Here is a 16,762-nt window from a genome sequence, read left to right as displayed (position 1 = left end):
TGACGTCTGTCATGATTCTCTCACTGCTAGACTTTATATCTGCTATAATTTTATCAGTTTGTTTGGTTATTCTGCTACAAGCATCTTCAGTAAAACGCTGGAGTGTCTCTCTCGCTTCTACTAACACCACATGAGTTTCTTCCAAGTCTTTGATTTTATTTTGGATGAATTTCTCTGAGGTTAAAACTAGCTCTGTAGCTTTTTCTTTCACAGTTTCACATTCTACATCTAAATACTCGTGACCGTTGTGTTCTTTCAGAAAACATTTATGACATAACACACAGTGACAAGTTAGACAATAGTAGTCTATTGGTCTCTCTCTATGACATGGACAGTGGTATTTTACCTTTGAAGAGGTTTTGTCTGTTAGATGTGTTGTAGGTGATGCTGTACCAGTAAGTTTTGTTGTAGGCGATGTTGTACTAGTAACTTGTAATGTAGGTAATGTTGTATTCATGGATGGTTCAACTATAAAATTGGTAGTAAACATCCTAGCACCACCTTCTGGAATCTTAACATCCTGCTGACAGATCGGGCAGGCGAATGTTTCTGTTTTATCACCAATATATGTCTCAATGCAACTTAAACAGAAAGTATGTGCGCATGTTATAAATTTAGGTGTTTTAAAACCTTCACAACAAATAGAACATTCTGGTATGTTACTCACTGAAGCTGTGGCCATTTTATTCTTTTAAAATACACTGAAGAAGTTCTGTTTGATTTCTACTAATAGTCACATTATATACTGGTTTAGATTTCATAGAAATGGCTTCTTGAGTACTTCCTTCTAGAGACGATTAACAATAACTTGTTTTATCTGCCACAACTTGAACTAGGGACTTGACAATTGAAAGGTTCCTCGCTATGAATATAACAGTTTCTACAAATAATGACACCACACTAGTTAATCCCTTGCTATCAATATAAACTATCAATCCTATACAGAATAACATGTTCTGTCCACCACTAGTCAAGTTTTATACTGGTTTTGATTTTTTATAAAAGGTTTATCAGTATAAACTATCAATCCTACACAGAATAATTAGGTTTCCAGGAAAAATTACGTCACATGTTTCTCAGAAATAACTTCGTCTCACTTGATATACAGGTCATACAATGTGTAGAAATAGCTTGTCGATAGTTAGTATACCTTATTGTATCAGCCCCTATTATATACATTTAGGTCAGTCAAACAATAGCAGTGAATATCAAGTTTAGATGTAATATTAGTATAACTGATATGTCACAGTAACCTCAATATAATATATACTATATATATACAATTTCCTTGAATTAGAATGAAAATGCATTGCAATACCGATATTCAATTCTCTGCAATACACAAAGGAAGAGTCAAGGGGTCAAAATTAAAAATTACACAAACCAGAGTTCATTGCAAGAGTACATAAAGAGTTTATTCCATGACAGTAGTCAGGCGAAACTTCATCAATAACGAGTGTGGCCACCCTGGGCAAACACACGCCTCCTCATTGACGTCGTCAGGCGGCGCATAACGTCAAAAGGAATCATGTTCCATAAGTTCAAGGTTCTAGCTATCCGTCGTTGAGAAGCCCCCATCCTGGCAATATCGCTCTATCTCTTTGCGCTTGCGTAAGTCTTGGCATACTTTTGGTGCTTTTTCCTTTACTGAATGCCTGTTCTGTCCAACTTCGGTATTTATTCCGAAATCGAACACGTGCATTTGGAACAATGTCGCAAAATCGCGTTTTGCACCTTTTTATGCATACACGATCTGGAAAGCTGCATTCAATAATCGGTGTTGTGGTTATGATTACGTTGCATTTAGGCCAATGTTTGCTGCTGGGGTTCAAACCTGTACCAGTTTTTTGCTTTTTATACAAAGATTTTTAAAGTAAAAACTTTCTTTTGCCTGTCAGTTTACTCAATCACTTCCTACAAACCTATTGAGATTAAACCAACACATCTTCACAAGTGAACTGCCAAACTTCCACTCAACTTATTCAACAAAAGCATGCTCCAGCCTTGAAGTTAATAATGACTGGGCAATATTATAATAGCCTTCATAAACAGCATGTCATATTATCTAAGAATATCAATTATATAGTAAGACTAATCAACTATGTTTCATGTTTTTAATAATCTTAGATAATATGATAGCTGATATAAACAGTTAGATCATTAAGGCGACCAATGTATATGAATTGAATGGCGACTGATTAAAACACCCTTGAAGCCTATGATGCAATGACTGATATAAATATGACTATCAAACATCAGTCGTCACCAATTCATATTACATTCAATACTATTTCAGATCTCGTTATTTATTCTAAACCCTATCTAAAACCCGACATCCAGCATCTAATACCATCTCGACACTTGGGGTTAGCAACTACATGTATATCAACCCCTAGAGCTACACAGGCGAAACCCCCCAACTCCAAGTCAACTCTACAACTTCAGTTCAGTAACGATAACCCCCGTCGATTCTGCTGATTATTAGTGCTATCATAAAAGCTAATAAAGAGCACTGATAAAATATCAACTAATAACTAAATAATATATTAATACAATGTGTAACTTATTATAATATCTAAAATAGAGGGTTATAACACCCTCCCCCTTAAAGAAAAGAAAATTTGAATGTAAAGTGATAATTTTCTTTAACTAAATTAACTACAACAAAAATCTGAAATATTAATCCAACAATAATTAACATTACTTACAAATATAAATCCTTAATTTCTAGATCAGCTATGATGATGTCTTTTCCTTTAATATGTTTACAATGCCAAATTCTTGCAAAGACAGACTCCATCTCATGAGTCTTTGGTTTTTGTTTTTCATTTTATGAAGGAAAGCTAATGGATTATGATCTGTAAATACCTCAATAGGAAAAACAGTAGTACCTAAATATATCTCAAATTGTTGTAAAGCAAGTAAAAGAGCTAATGTTTCTTTTTCAATAGTGGAATAATTTCTTTGATGCTTGTCAAACTTTTTTGAAAAATAACAAACAGGATGAACGATGCCATAACCATCCTCTAGGAGTAAAACAGCCCCAGCACCAATATCACTTGCATCTACATGTATCTGTCAAATTGTGGTGCTTGTAAAACAGGATAACTCATAAGCATGGCCTTTATTTTGCTAAATGCTATTTTACAGCTATTATTCCAAATGTATTTAGCTCTTTTACTTAATAAATTTGTTAAAGGAGCAACAACATCAGAGAAATTGCGACAAAATTTGCGGTAAAAATCTGCCATACCTAAAAATCTCATGATATCCTTTATGTTTTGAGGAACAGTAAAATTAGCAATGGCTTCACACTTGGCCTTAAATGGGTGAACCTGACCTTGACCTATCACATGTCGCAAATTCACACTTGGCAAGATTGATTGTCAAATTAGCTTCAGTAATCTTTTGGAGGAAATTTCGGATCCGTTCTTAATGTTCGTCCCATTCCATAGAAAGCACAACTGCGTCATCTATATAAGTTTCGACACCATCAAGTTGTGCAGTATAGTCCCTTTGGGGTTACAAAGGCAGAAATTTTCTTCGCCCTCTCTGTGAGTGGAATGCCCCAATAACCTTTCAATAAGTCAAATTTACTGACATATTTTGCACTGCTAACTTGGTCGATACAGTCATCTATACGAGGTATGGGGTAAGAGTCAGGTTTCGAAACAGAATTTACCTTTTTGAGATCTGTACATAAGCAACAACTCCCATCAGGTTTTGGTACAAGTAAACATGGAGAACTCTACCCACTATCACTGGGTTCAATAATATCGTTTTCTAACATATATTCGATTTCCTTGTTGAGATGTTCTTGTTTAATCGGATTCATTCTGTAAGGTTGCTATTTTATTGGCAAAGAATCTTCCACATCTCTATCATGAGTCACTTAGTTAATACAGCCAGGCACATCCGTAAATAAATGATCATATTCATGAATTAAATTGCTTAATTATTCTCTTTGTAGTTTTGATAAATGTCCTAGTTTATCATCAATGTGAGAAAGCCATTCAGAGTTTCTTAATCGAGGATTAGAATTATCACTAATATCATCGAACTTAACAAAAGAATTGGTATTGTCTTCATGTTCAAAAGGTGCACCAATGGCAGAAACACAGCCAACAGAACTAATAGGATTGGCATCATCTCTCTCATGATACCCTTTAATCATATTGATATGACACAATCTTTTAGTTTTACGACGATCAGGAGTCTTAATAATATAATCTGTCTCACTAACTTTCTTTTCGATCATATAAGGGCCAGAATAACCAGGGATAGGCAACAATATTAAAACTCTATCACCAGGGCTAAATGCTCTAGATTAAGATGTTCTATCAAAACGTTCCTTCATTTTAGTTTGAGTACTTTTAAATTTTCTCTGGCAGTTTCACAAGCTTTTAACAATCTATTTCGAAATTTAGAAAGATAATCAAGTAAATTGAATTCTGAATCTGTAGAAGACAGAAGCTGTTCTTTAAGACATTTTAAAGGACCACGAACTGAATGACCAAACACAAGCTTAAATGGACTATACCCAAGTGAATCCTGAACCAACTCCCTGACTACAAACAATAATAGGTCAATACCCTGATCCCATTCTTTTTCACTTTCAAAACAATATCTCCTGATCATATTCTTTAGTGTCTGGTGGAACCTCTCTAATGCACCCTGTGACTCCGGATGTTATGCACTGGACTTGGTGAAACAAACCAGACATAAAATTAGAACCCTGATCAGGCTGTAATGATTTTGGTAGACCTACAAGAGTAAAGAATTTTATCAATGCCTCGACAATTACAGGGACATTTATTTTCCTTAAAGGGATGGCCTCTGGAAACCTAGTAGCGACACACATAATTGTAAGGAGATACTCATTACATGATCTAGTTTTCGGCAAAGGGCCTACACAATCAATAATAACTCTACTAAATGGTTCTTCAAAAGCCGGAATGGGTTTTAATGGAGCAGTAGGTATAGTTTGATTTGGTTTACCTACAACCTGACAGGTATGACATGTTTTACAAAAACTAGATACATCCTGTCTTAAACTGGGCCAAAACAATGCGCAAGAATTTTATCACAAGTTTTGTTAACCCCCAAATGACCAGCCCAAGGAGTTTCATGTGCAACACTAAGAATGTGCTTTCTGAGCTCATTGGGTATGACAATCTGATGCAGTACCTTCCACTCATTATCCGCTTTAACTTCAGGTGCATGGTCTACACTTCCCCAGAGACACAGAGCAGTATGATAAAGATTTCTACGAATAGTCAAGTTATATACTGGTTTAGAAATGACATGTTGATTACTGCACTATAGAAACTAAAATAACAATAACCATTGACTTTTACCTGTCCTAAATTAAAATACTAACAGTACAATAGGTAGTTAACTAGTTACGACTAGCTTCACAATGTCCAGTTTTTATGAACTGTAACGTATACCTTGAACGCTTTCAAATACAACCAATCAGAGGCCTCGACAAAAGTCTCTAAAATCATAAAAAAAACCTAATGTTTTAAGTCTTTCTGTCGAGGCCTCTGAGTGATGTATTCGTTGGCGTACAATCCAATCAAATTGCTGTATTCTGTGATACAAGAACAGTGGCTATTGGAGTCAAGGTTTAAGATACCCAAAACACTGTCAATATGTTGAGTGGTCAATCGACTATCGGCCATTTCCATGTCCATAAATGGTTGTTTTGTAAGACCTTCTTGGCAAGCCTGTGGCTATCCGAAAAAATGGATTTCCCCCTCTAGAAATTAATGACAACCGACCAATATCATTACTGGAACTAAACACCATACACCATACACCATACCCCATCAAACAATCAAGTCTGGCTACAGGTCTGCTTCTTGGATGGTGTCATAGTCAAGACCATACTATATTTAAACTTTGCAACCCTTTTATTTACAGTGGAAAAGGAAGGATGATCATAATCTAAAATGGAGACCATGTCAGTATGCGGTTTATCCTTTTAGTTGCAGGTACTTGATGACTATCATTTAGCTAGTTTTGTCTATTTCTAGTGATTTCAAATGGTAGGTTGACAAGACAATGATAACACTACGATTGCAGTTCTTATGATTTATTAAAATATTGAATTGTGTAGTGATAAAAGTTTGTTTCAATCTAAGATACACATAAAGGATTAAAACCTTAATTTCCAAATAATCTGTTTGAATAAGTTGGCCTATAGTTTCAACAAATAAACGCGTCACATGCTTCAATTTCTCAGAAATCTTTTTACTTCTTTATATATACAACTCATTCGATTCATAGAAATAACTTGTTGTGTTGGACTGTATTTAAAACTGTAGTCTATGCTTTTTGACAGCCATTCAGTTGAAATATTATACCTTATTGTATCAGCCCCTATTATATACATTTAGGTCAGTCAATAAATAGCAGTGAATATCAAGTTTAGATATAATATTTATTTTACTGATATGTCACAGTGACCTCAATATAATACTCTTATTATGACACTGTAAACTTCAGGTTTCTGTTTAAATATTAGTGACATCATAAAATGATCAATCAAATTAGAGTTGCAAAAACCACAGACGTCCGACTATGTTTAAGGACTATGTACAGGTCTGACTATGTACAGGTTGGACAATGTAAGGTCTGACTATGTACATGTCTGGCTATGTTAAGGTCTGACTATGTCCAGGTCTGACTATGTTTGGGTCTAGCTATGTATAGGTCTGACTATATACAGGTCTGACTATGTTTAGGTCTGTCTATGTTTAGGTCTATGTACAGGTCTGACTATGTTTAGGTCCGACTATGTTAAGGTCTGATTATGTTTAGGTCTGACTATGTTTAGGTCTGTCTATGTTTAGGTCTGTCTATGTTTAGGTCTGACTATGTACAGGTCTGTCTATGTTTAGGTCTGACTATGGTTAGGTCTGACTATGTACAGGTCTGACTATGTACAGGTCTAAGTATGTACAGGTCTGTCTATGTTAAGGTCTGTCTATGTTTAGGTCTGTCTATGTTTAGGTCTGTCTATGTTTAGGTCTAGCTATGTACAGGTCTGTCTATCTTTGGGTCTGACTATGTATAAGTCTAACTATGTACAGGTCTGACTATGTACAGGTCTAAGTATGTACAGGTCTGACTATGTACAGGTCTGACTATGTACAGGTCTCACTATGTACAGGTCTCACTATGTACAGGTCTCACTATATCAAGGTCTGACTATGTTTAGGTTTGACTATGTTTAAGTCTGACTATGTATAGATCTGATTATGTACAGGTCTGACTATATACAGGTCTAGCTATGTACAGGTCTAGCTATGTAGAGGTCTGACTATGTATAGGTCTGTCTATGTACAGGTCTGTCTATGTACAGGTCTGACTATGTTTAGTTCTGTCTATGTTTAGGTCTGTCTATGTACAGGTCTGACTATGTACAGGTCTGTTTATGTTTAGGTCTGACTATGTACAGGTCTGGCTATGTACTATTCTGACTGTGTTTAGGTCTGACTATGTTTAGGTCTGACTATGTATAGGTCTGACTATGTATAGATCTGATTATGTACAGGTCTGACTATGTACAGGTCTGACTATGTACAGGTCTGACTATGTACAGGTCTGTCTATGTACAGGTCTGTCTATGTACAGGTCTAAGTATGTACAGGTCTGACTATGTAAAGGTCTGACTATGTACAGGTCAATCTATGTTTAGGTCTGACTATGTTTATGTCTGACTATGTACAGGTCTGACTATGTTTAGGTCTGACTATGTTTAGGTCTGACTATGTTTAGGTCTGACTATGTACAGGTCTGACTATGTTTAGGTCTGACTATGTACAGGTCTGACTATGTTTAGGTCTGACTATGTACAGGTCTGACTATGTACAGGTCCGATTATGTACAGGTCTGACTATGTACAGGTCCGATTATGTACAGGTCTGACTTTGTTTAGGTCTGACTATGGTTAATTGTAGCTCCACAAAGATATAATAAGAATTAGAGTTTACGTTGTGTTTTTCGTGTTTAATATAAATAACTATTGTACATCATTTTACATAATAATTAGTCAGGTATAATTGCTCCCGATCTGTGCAAATGGCGGCGAGAACATGCGGTTTTTTAATAGGGTTGCGCCCCTTGGCGGATATGGTTTAAGACAACTACCACTTCCAAAACATTCAGATATAAATATTTAAATTGTCCGAACTATTCCACATATTGGGGGCGGGGGCAAGATTTCTCAGCAATTCGTGTGCTTCTTCTGGGCTCCTTCTGTGGAATAGTACTTTGTTCAGCGAAATGATTCTCTTGGTCATTCAAATAAACCTCCAGTGGGTACAGTAGATGAATAGATCTGTTGGTTTTACCATGATTTGTTCTGATCTCTGCTGCTCGAACTAAACCATCTTCACCACGAAGAAGTTTTTGGATTAAAGATAGCTTCCATAGTCGAGGTAAATCTCTGTCGTGAACCAGAACAACATCTCCAACCTTGATAAATTCAGAACTAGCTGTTCTCCGAGTGTTGCATAATATTCAGACTGAAAACGTTTGACGAAGTGGCTATAGATTAGACTGAAAAGCCTTGTTGAGCTGTTCATGAGTAGAGTAGTCATCATCTGCTACATCTTGGTCGTCGACAATTGGATGAGGCAAAGCAGTGATTTCATAACCAAGTAAGAGTTTCAATGGAATGATTGGTTGTAAATCATTTATGTTGCCGGAGACGTAAGCAAGTGGACGATCATTGACGACTGTCTGAATTTCTTTGATCAAAATCAGCATCTCATTAAGATCGATTAGAGTTCACCAAACAAACGTTCGTACATCCCTCCCCAATGAGGTGACTTCGCTGATGTACGACTGTACTTTCTCATCTTGAACCAAACGATGGAGATCGTGGATAATGCTCTGATGCTTTTATGAAGGTTCGGGCGTTGTCACAAATAATGTTATCAGGTGTACCATAAGATGCACAATGTCGGCGAAAAGCCTGGATAAACTGGTCAGCTAACTGGTCGTTGACAATCTACAGGTTTGTACATGTCATGGTGCTACACGCAAACAAACAAATGTAGCACTTGACTTTTTGACCAGAAACTCTCACCATCAAATGACCTGTGTAGTCGATACCAAGTGAGGAGAATGGTGTCAATTTATTCAATCGAAAATCTGGTAATGCCGGAGACAGGGGTAGAATAAATGGTATACCAATTTGACGTTTGCAGATGACACATTTTCTCGATATCTAGCAGATGGTAACCAGAACTTCTTTCGCAAGGCAAGTTCACACCAGAATGCAGTAATTGTTGATGGTGAACAGACTTTACTGTGAATTGAGTAAAGAGAGAATTCTTGGCGATACGTATTTGGGAATCTTGATCTGTCATTGAGCATATCAGGCTCGAGCCTGCCCGGGGCAACAAGAAGACCATCTCCATTTAGCTGAAGATTAACTTGGTTTATCAACTGTGGCTTAGATTTGGTACGAGATTTTCTAAGATAGCCAATTTCATTAGGAAAGTTTCTTTCAAAGTCTAATTTCAGCATCACGAATCTCACGAGCATAAAAACAATGACCTTCCACTAACAAATGTTGACGTGAATGCCCTCGACTTTTCAGTAATTTGACGAATTTCAGGATATATGCCACTATACGACGTAAGCTGGTGTAAGAACTGTAACGTTGTAGATCAACAAGTTGTGACAAGTTACCAATTTTGTGACTTTCATTAACTACAGTTGCTTAAGTAACCAGGTCCTCGTTCACAGTACCATTAACAGGATTCCACTGTGGCCATAAATCTAGATCTTTTAGCCATGTTGGTGCTAAGGTACTGATTTCTGCAAATTACCTTGTGATCATCCTCATGACAAAATATCAGCAGGGTTGTCTTCAGAACTGGCATGTGACCATGAATTGACATCTGTAAGTCGACGGATATCTGCAACACGATTTTGGACAAAGACTCCAATCTTGGAACTGTGTACTTATGCTTAGATGAAGCGACCTTGTATTTTGAACTAATAAATACCACGATATCAACTTGAACCATATACGCTACACATGCCACAGCTGTTGACGGAGGCAGAAGACATATAGCTGAATAGACTGTGATGTATCAAGTTGTAGATATCGATCAAAAGTTGATGACAATTCACAGTCACGAAGAATATCATTGAATTCAAGAAGAAGATCATCTGATAGCTCTTCATCCCATTCAGTACGATACGTCCACAAAGTTGTAATAAATGTCTTCGCCAAGACAATCACAGGTGATATAAACCAATAGGATCGTACAAAGATTATTCACGACTCAAGGCTAGTCGCTTAGTAAATTTCAGCTCTTGAGGTAAAACTAGGGACTTCTTAGGAAACTGTATGGTATCTTCTCTGATATCCCAAACAATTCCAAGTAATCCAGACGTTAAAGGTGATGAACCAGAACCTGCGGTGTCGATGAGATCTTGCACCTTTGGCGAGTTGGTACACCATTGACGAAGATTCATATCGGCATCTCTCATTAACTGACGTGAAGTTCGATAGTAATCGATCGCAGAATGTTCATTATCTTCACCGTTTGTTATCGCAATACAGCTTTCTCTGCAGATCTTCAGCAATATTTGACAATGAATTGCTGATAGAGTTGATGTACTTTGAAAGATGGAAGATTATTGCGGCATTCAGGATGAAAGGCGAACTGGTTTCACCAAAGAATACAGAAGTTTAGCGATATACTTTCAGTGGTTTATTTGCATCACCATCTTCAAACCATATGAATCGTACATAATCTTGATTAAGATTGGTGTTAAAGATTGATTCACTGAATATAAATGATATATAGGTTGAAGATTGGTGTTGAAGATTGATTAACTGAATATAGATGATATATAGGTTGAAGATTGGTGTTGAGGATTGATTCACTGAATATAGATGATATATAGGTTGAAGATTGGTGTTAAAGATTGATTAACTGAATATAGATGATATATAGGTTGAAGATTGGTGTTGAGGATTGATTCACTGAATATAGATGATATATAGGTTGAAGATTGGTGTTGAGGATTGATTCACTGAATATAGATGATATATAGGTTGAAGATTGGTGTTGAAGATTGATTCACTGAATATAAATGATATATAGGTTGAAGATTGGTGTTGAGGATTGATTCACTGAATATAGATGATATATAGGTTGAAGATTGGTGTTGAAGATTGATTCACTGAATATAAATGATATATAGGTTGAAGATTGGTGTTGAGGATTGATTCACTGAATATAGATGATATATAGGTTGAAGATTGGTGTTGAAGATTGATTCACTGAATATAGATGATATATAGGTTGAAGATTGGTGTTGAAGATTGATTCACTGAATATAGATGATATATAGGTTGAAGATTGGTGTTGAGGATTGATTCACTGAATATAAATGATATATAGGTTGAAGATTGGTGTTGAAGATTGATTCACTGAATATAAATGATATATAGGTTGAAGATTGGTGTTAAAGATTGATTCACTGAATATAAATGATATATAGGTTGAAGATTGGTGTTGAAGATTGATTCACTGAATATAAATGATATATAGGTTGAAGATTGGTGTTGAGGATTGATTCACTGAATATAAATGATATATAGGTTGAAGATTGGTGTTGAAGATTGATTCACTGAATATAGATGATATATAGGTTGAAGATTGGTGTTGAAGATTGATTCACTGAATATAAATGATATATAGGTTGAAGATTGGTGTTGAAGATTGATTCACTGAATATAGATGATATATAAGTTGAAGATTGGTGTTGAAGATTGATTAACTGAATATAGATGATATATAGGTTGAAGATTGGTGTTGAAGATTGATTCACTGAATATAGATGATATATAGGTTGAAGATTGGTGTTGAAGATTGATTAACTGAATATAGATGATATATAAGTTGAAGATTGGTGTTGAAGATTGATTCACTGAATATAGATGATATAGAGGTTGAAGATTGGTGTTGAGGATTGATTAACTGAATATAAATGATATATAGGTTGAAGATTGGTGTTGAGGATTGATTAACTGAATATAAATGATATATAGGTTGGAGATTTATTCAGATCGGTATTTGATTGATAGGGTACATGTCTGTAGTGTCGAAATAAATATTATTTAATTGACTACAAACATAGTGGTACATCAAACATGAGGCGTTTTGATCCCGAGAATAAATATTTGTTAGAAAAGTAAAATAACAATAACTTAAATCTATGCATAGCAAACATACAATCAATAATAATCACGTCACATGTTTCAATCTCTCAGAAATAACTTGGCTTTATTAGATATTTAGGTCATTCGATTAACATAAATCAGCCCCAAATAGGTGTGAAAAGATATTGACGAATAGCGACATTATTTACTGGTTTAAATTCTATAGAAATTGTTTGTTGATTTCTTCACTCTAGAGACTACCAATAACATGTTTTGTCTGTTTATATTTGAAATAACAACACAACAACGGAGTAGGATCTTGAATATGAATATAAACTGACCAAGTATCATAAAATGAATAGGGTTTCCACGAATTAACATGTCATATTACTTGTTTAACTTTCTAACAAACATTCTTGTTTACGCAACAATAGACAATAATATCGGCGACATTTATCAGCACGTGGTAGTTATCTCCATGGGCACCAACTGCGCGCCTCTACTTGCTAGTTTATTTTTATATGCATACGAGGCAAAGTACATGCCATATACAGGTTTTGACACGATGGCTATATTTGAACACGTTGCAGGCCCGTAGCCAGATTGTTCGGGGGAGGGGGGGGGGGGGCGCAAGTGATATATTCGGAGGGGCAATGGGGGAGTGTTACTTTCACTTCACAGTTGTGAATGCCTTGTCGATACACTCGGCACCGGTAGCAAAAAATACATTGTATAGATTGTGTCAAGTCACTGGTTAATTGTCTGAATATAATAGAAATAGCTTCAGCAGTACATCCTTCTAGAGATGATTAACAATAACTTGTTCTGTCTGTCACTAGTTGAAATAATAACATCACAATAGATAAATCTCCAGATATCTATATAAACTATTCAACACATAATACGTTCAGTTTCCACGAATAATTACGTCACATGTTTCAATTTCTCAGAAATAACTTCGTCTCACTTGATATACAGGTCATTTAATATGCAGAAAAAGCTGTGTTACTAATTGTATGATAGTTAATATACCTTATTTTATCAGCCTCTGGAGCATCGAACTATCAATTCACAGTTCCCGGACTGTCTGCCATAAACTCGGCACAGGTAGCAAAATGTCGCGTTCCGTTCAGTAGAATACTCAAGCCAGGGATATCGTAAATACCAGCTTGTATTGAAATGTCGGCCGTTCGTTCCTGGAAAACCCAGTCCATCTACAGACTTTGGCTGGAAGGGTTTCGAAAAAGAATTAGCAATGTCATGTACTACCGTAACTACCAGAGCCTGATGCTGGGCGTTTTTTAAGAAATTTGTCCATAATTCCACAGAGCTCCGAACTGTTTATTCTTCAAATATGATAATTGTTGAATTAAATTCGTGACACACCCTAGACAAGGAAAGTGAAAGTAAAATATTCACTGGAACTGTTGACAGTTCCGAGTGTGTCACGAGACCTTATCCCCTGGCTTTTGGAACTGTTAGCCTTTACACCTTGAACCTAGTGATTTGAGGTCCACCATTAGGTTTAATAAACATGAATTTAATTCTCTTGCGTGTGTAATATATAGATAATGAAAAACATGTTACTTGACTTGACAAGTCAAAATCCATTTGCAAGTTTATATTTTGGTTTTTAAACAATCTAGACAATCAAGTAGGGGGAATACTTGAATATTCATACCGCAATTGCTTTGATTGCTTCGGAAACATATGTTTTTTAGGTCTATAATATAGGCCCCAAAATCATTTTGGTTTGGTCTTACTTCTATTTTATTGGTATTAACTTTAAGTGTCCTTATTACTTCGTATTGGCCTTATTACTTCGTATTGGCCTTATTACTTCGTATTGGCCTTATTACTTCGTATTGTCCTTATTACTTCGTATTGGCCTTATTACCCCTAAATACCAAACTATTGCTATTGTTTTAATAGTCAAACTAATTAATCACGTCAAACTATTCCATAATGTCAAACCTAGCAATCATGTCAAATCTATTAATCATGTCAAACTAGCGTCAAGACAAATCTAATAATCAAGCCAACATTAATGTGTCCAATGCATACACGGGAGTCGCGGTGGCGTGAGTTAGACGCTTGCTCGCTAACCTGAAGGTCCTGAATAGCGTCTAGTCGTTCGGATGGGACAATAAACCGAGGCCCCGTGTGCTACAGGCTGTGCACGAAATCGAAAAAGAGCAGGCTAATGCCGCCGTCCTGGCAAAATTTCCCTCATTGCACCCTGCATGGCGTTGCCCGTCTTCATTAGCCTACATGGTGCTAGGACGTAAAACTCCATTCATTTCATTTCCAATTCATACACGTCACATAACGAACGGTCGCCGATTTTTTTTTTGTCGCCAACCAGAATCTTTTCAAGAGTTAAATCGACCACGCTTCTATTCCAAAGATTTGATTTAATAACCTACAGAGAAAGATTTGATTTAATAACCTACAGAGAAAGATTTGACTTGTCTTTCTAGATGAGAGAATTTATCAGTATATTGGTTGTAACTGGGTTATTACAAGTCTAAAAATAGATCCTGTTAGCACCTTACCTCAATCTCTAAACATTGTGATCTATTTATAGAATTGTTTATATCCTCGACTCGACACTGAAACTTCTACATTACAATGATCAACTCTGACTTCACCAGACCGTGGGGCCACAAATCTTTTACATACTTAGCTGAGATTTTCCTTCAATTTGAATCAGCTATTACAGGTGTATTACTGATCGTATCAAAAAAGAAAGTATTTTTGATGGACTGGGTATTCAGAAACCTGTCTTTACCTTATTCTTTTAATTAAAATAATCTGATTTAAATATAATATTCAACATTTGATTTATTTAAGTTTCATTTAGGGTTGATATTCTGAGGGCTGATAAACTCATTCTGATAAAACTAGAGAAATATATATTTTGTTAGGATTTTGTTTCGTCTTTCGCCATAATCTGTATCTCATATATAACAAGACTTTTCTGGTGGACAAGTTTATCTCAAAGGTCATTTTTAAAGCGAATAACTCTTGAGTCTCAGTTCGAAGACTTTACTTTGAGATCCACTAAAATAAGCACTCTCACCCATTTAGAACACCCACGACACTTTGTGAAATGGTTTGTCAACTGAGCATCTCTTTCAAAGAGTAAACATGTTTAAGTCTGTCAATGGAGAGTCCACATAGCTAATAATGTTTATTTGGTATTTAGGATTGCAACTTGGTATCTCTTTCAGAGAGTTCACATAGCTAATAATGTTTATTTGGTATTTAGGTTTGCAACTTGGTATCTCTTTCAGAGAGTCCACATAGCTAATCATGTTTATTTGGTATTTAGGTTTGCAACTTGGTATCTCTTTCAGATAGTCCACATAGCTAATAATGTTTATTTGGTATTTAGGTTTGTCAACTTGGTATCTCTTTCAGAGAGTCCACATAGCTAATAATGTTTATTTGGTATTTAGGTTTGCAACTTGGTATCTCTTTCAGAGAGTCCACATAGCTAATAATGTTTATTTGATATTTAGGTTTGTCAACTTGACATCCCTTTCAGAGAGTCCACATAGCTAATAATGTTTGTTTGATATTTAGGTTTGTCAACTTGACATAACTTTCAGAGAGTCCACATAGCTAATAATGTTTATTTGATATTTAGGTTTGTCAACTTGACATCCCTTTCAGAGAGTCCACATAGCTAATAATGTTTATTTGGTATTTAGGTTTGTCAACTCAGCATCTCTTTCAGAGAGTCCACATAGCTAATATTGTTTATTTGATATTTAGGTTTGTCAACTTTCTACATCCCTTTCAGAGATTCCACATAGCTAATAATGTTTATTTGGTTTTTAGGTTTGTCAACTTGAAATCTCTTTCAGAGAGTCCACATAGCTAATAATGTTTATTTGGAACATGTATTATATAATTTCAATACAATATACCGTATTAAAATTCCACGAAAGATAAACATGAGTATTATATCAGTTAGACAGAATATTTCTACAGTTTAACACAAACTTCTACTTTCAGTTTATCATCACATCTGTAATTTCAACCTGACTTATCTGAGATAATTAACAAATTAAAGTGAAAGTAAGAAAACAGTACGAACTGTGTAAAAAAGAGAAGACTATTTTTAGAAATTTGTTGATGAAACTAGATGATAATAAATATTGCTACAGTTTAGAGAAATTACTGATATACTGTCTATTGGTTGTGTAATAATAAAGATGAAAAATACAGAAGTTTTTGTAAAGATACCGTCTGATTTTCCAAGCATGTTCAAATTAATTAAACACAAACCAAAAATGTTATGTGTGTTTTTTGTGATACACTTCACCAACCATATTTCAACTTAACTTACCCTGAACATTTTAAAAACAACATGTTCATTATAGTGATCGACCTCTATTTTATTTCCCAGAAAAAGATCTACACGAAGAGTGAAAATAACAGATATTCAATTGTTAGTCTGCCTGGAGTTATCTACCCTTTTTAATAAGGTAAGACAAAACATATCTTTACTGTTGTACACAATGTTACAAACTATTTCAGATTAGAATCAAATAT

General features: G+C 35.4%; 2 protein-coding genes across 2 annotated transcripts; one reads left to right on the top strand and one right to left on the bottom strand.

The window, feature by feature from the left end:
- Nucleotides 1-496: 496 nt before the first annotated feature.
- On the bottom strand, nucleotides 497-682 carry LOTGIDRAFT_143603 (hypothetical protein; the record flags this gene model as incomplete). The annotated part of the gene is made up of 1 exon (XM_009054283.1): nucleotides 497-682. A coding segment is annotated over one exon (186 nt), but the record flags the coding sequence as incomplete, so codon positions are not given.
- A 6,273-nt stretch (nucleotides 683-6,955) lies between these two features.
- Nucleotides 6,956-7,679, top strand: LOTGIDRAFT_143594 (hypothetical protein; the record flags this gene model as incomplete). The annotated part of the gene is made up of 3 exons (XM_009054282.1): nucleotides 6,956-7,027; nucleotides 7,386-7,449; nucleotides 7,594-7,679. Coding segments are annotated over 3 exons (222 nt in total), but the record flags the coding sequence as incomplete, so codon positions are not given.
- Between the last annotated feature and the right edge of the window lie 9,083 nt (nucleotides 7,680-16,762).

The sequence above is a fragment of the Lottia gigantea genome (assembly GCF_000327385.1).
Source record: "Lottia gigantea unplaced genomic scaffold LOTGIsca_210, whole genome shotgun sequence".
Classification (NCBI taxonomy): Eukaryota; Metazoa; Mollusca; class Gastropoda; family Lottiidae; genus Lottia; species Lottia gigantea.
The sequence above is the reverse complement of the archived record's forward strand: the minus strand, read 5'-3'. Positions and strand labels throughout refer to the sequence as shown.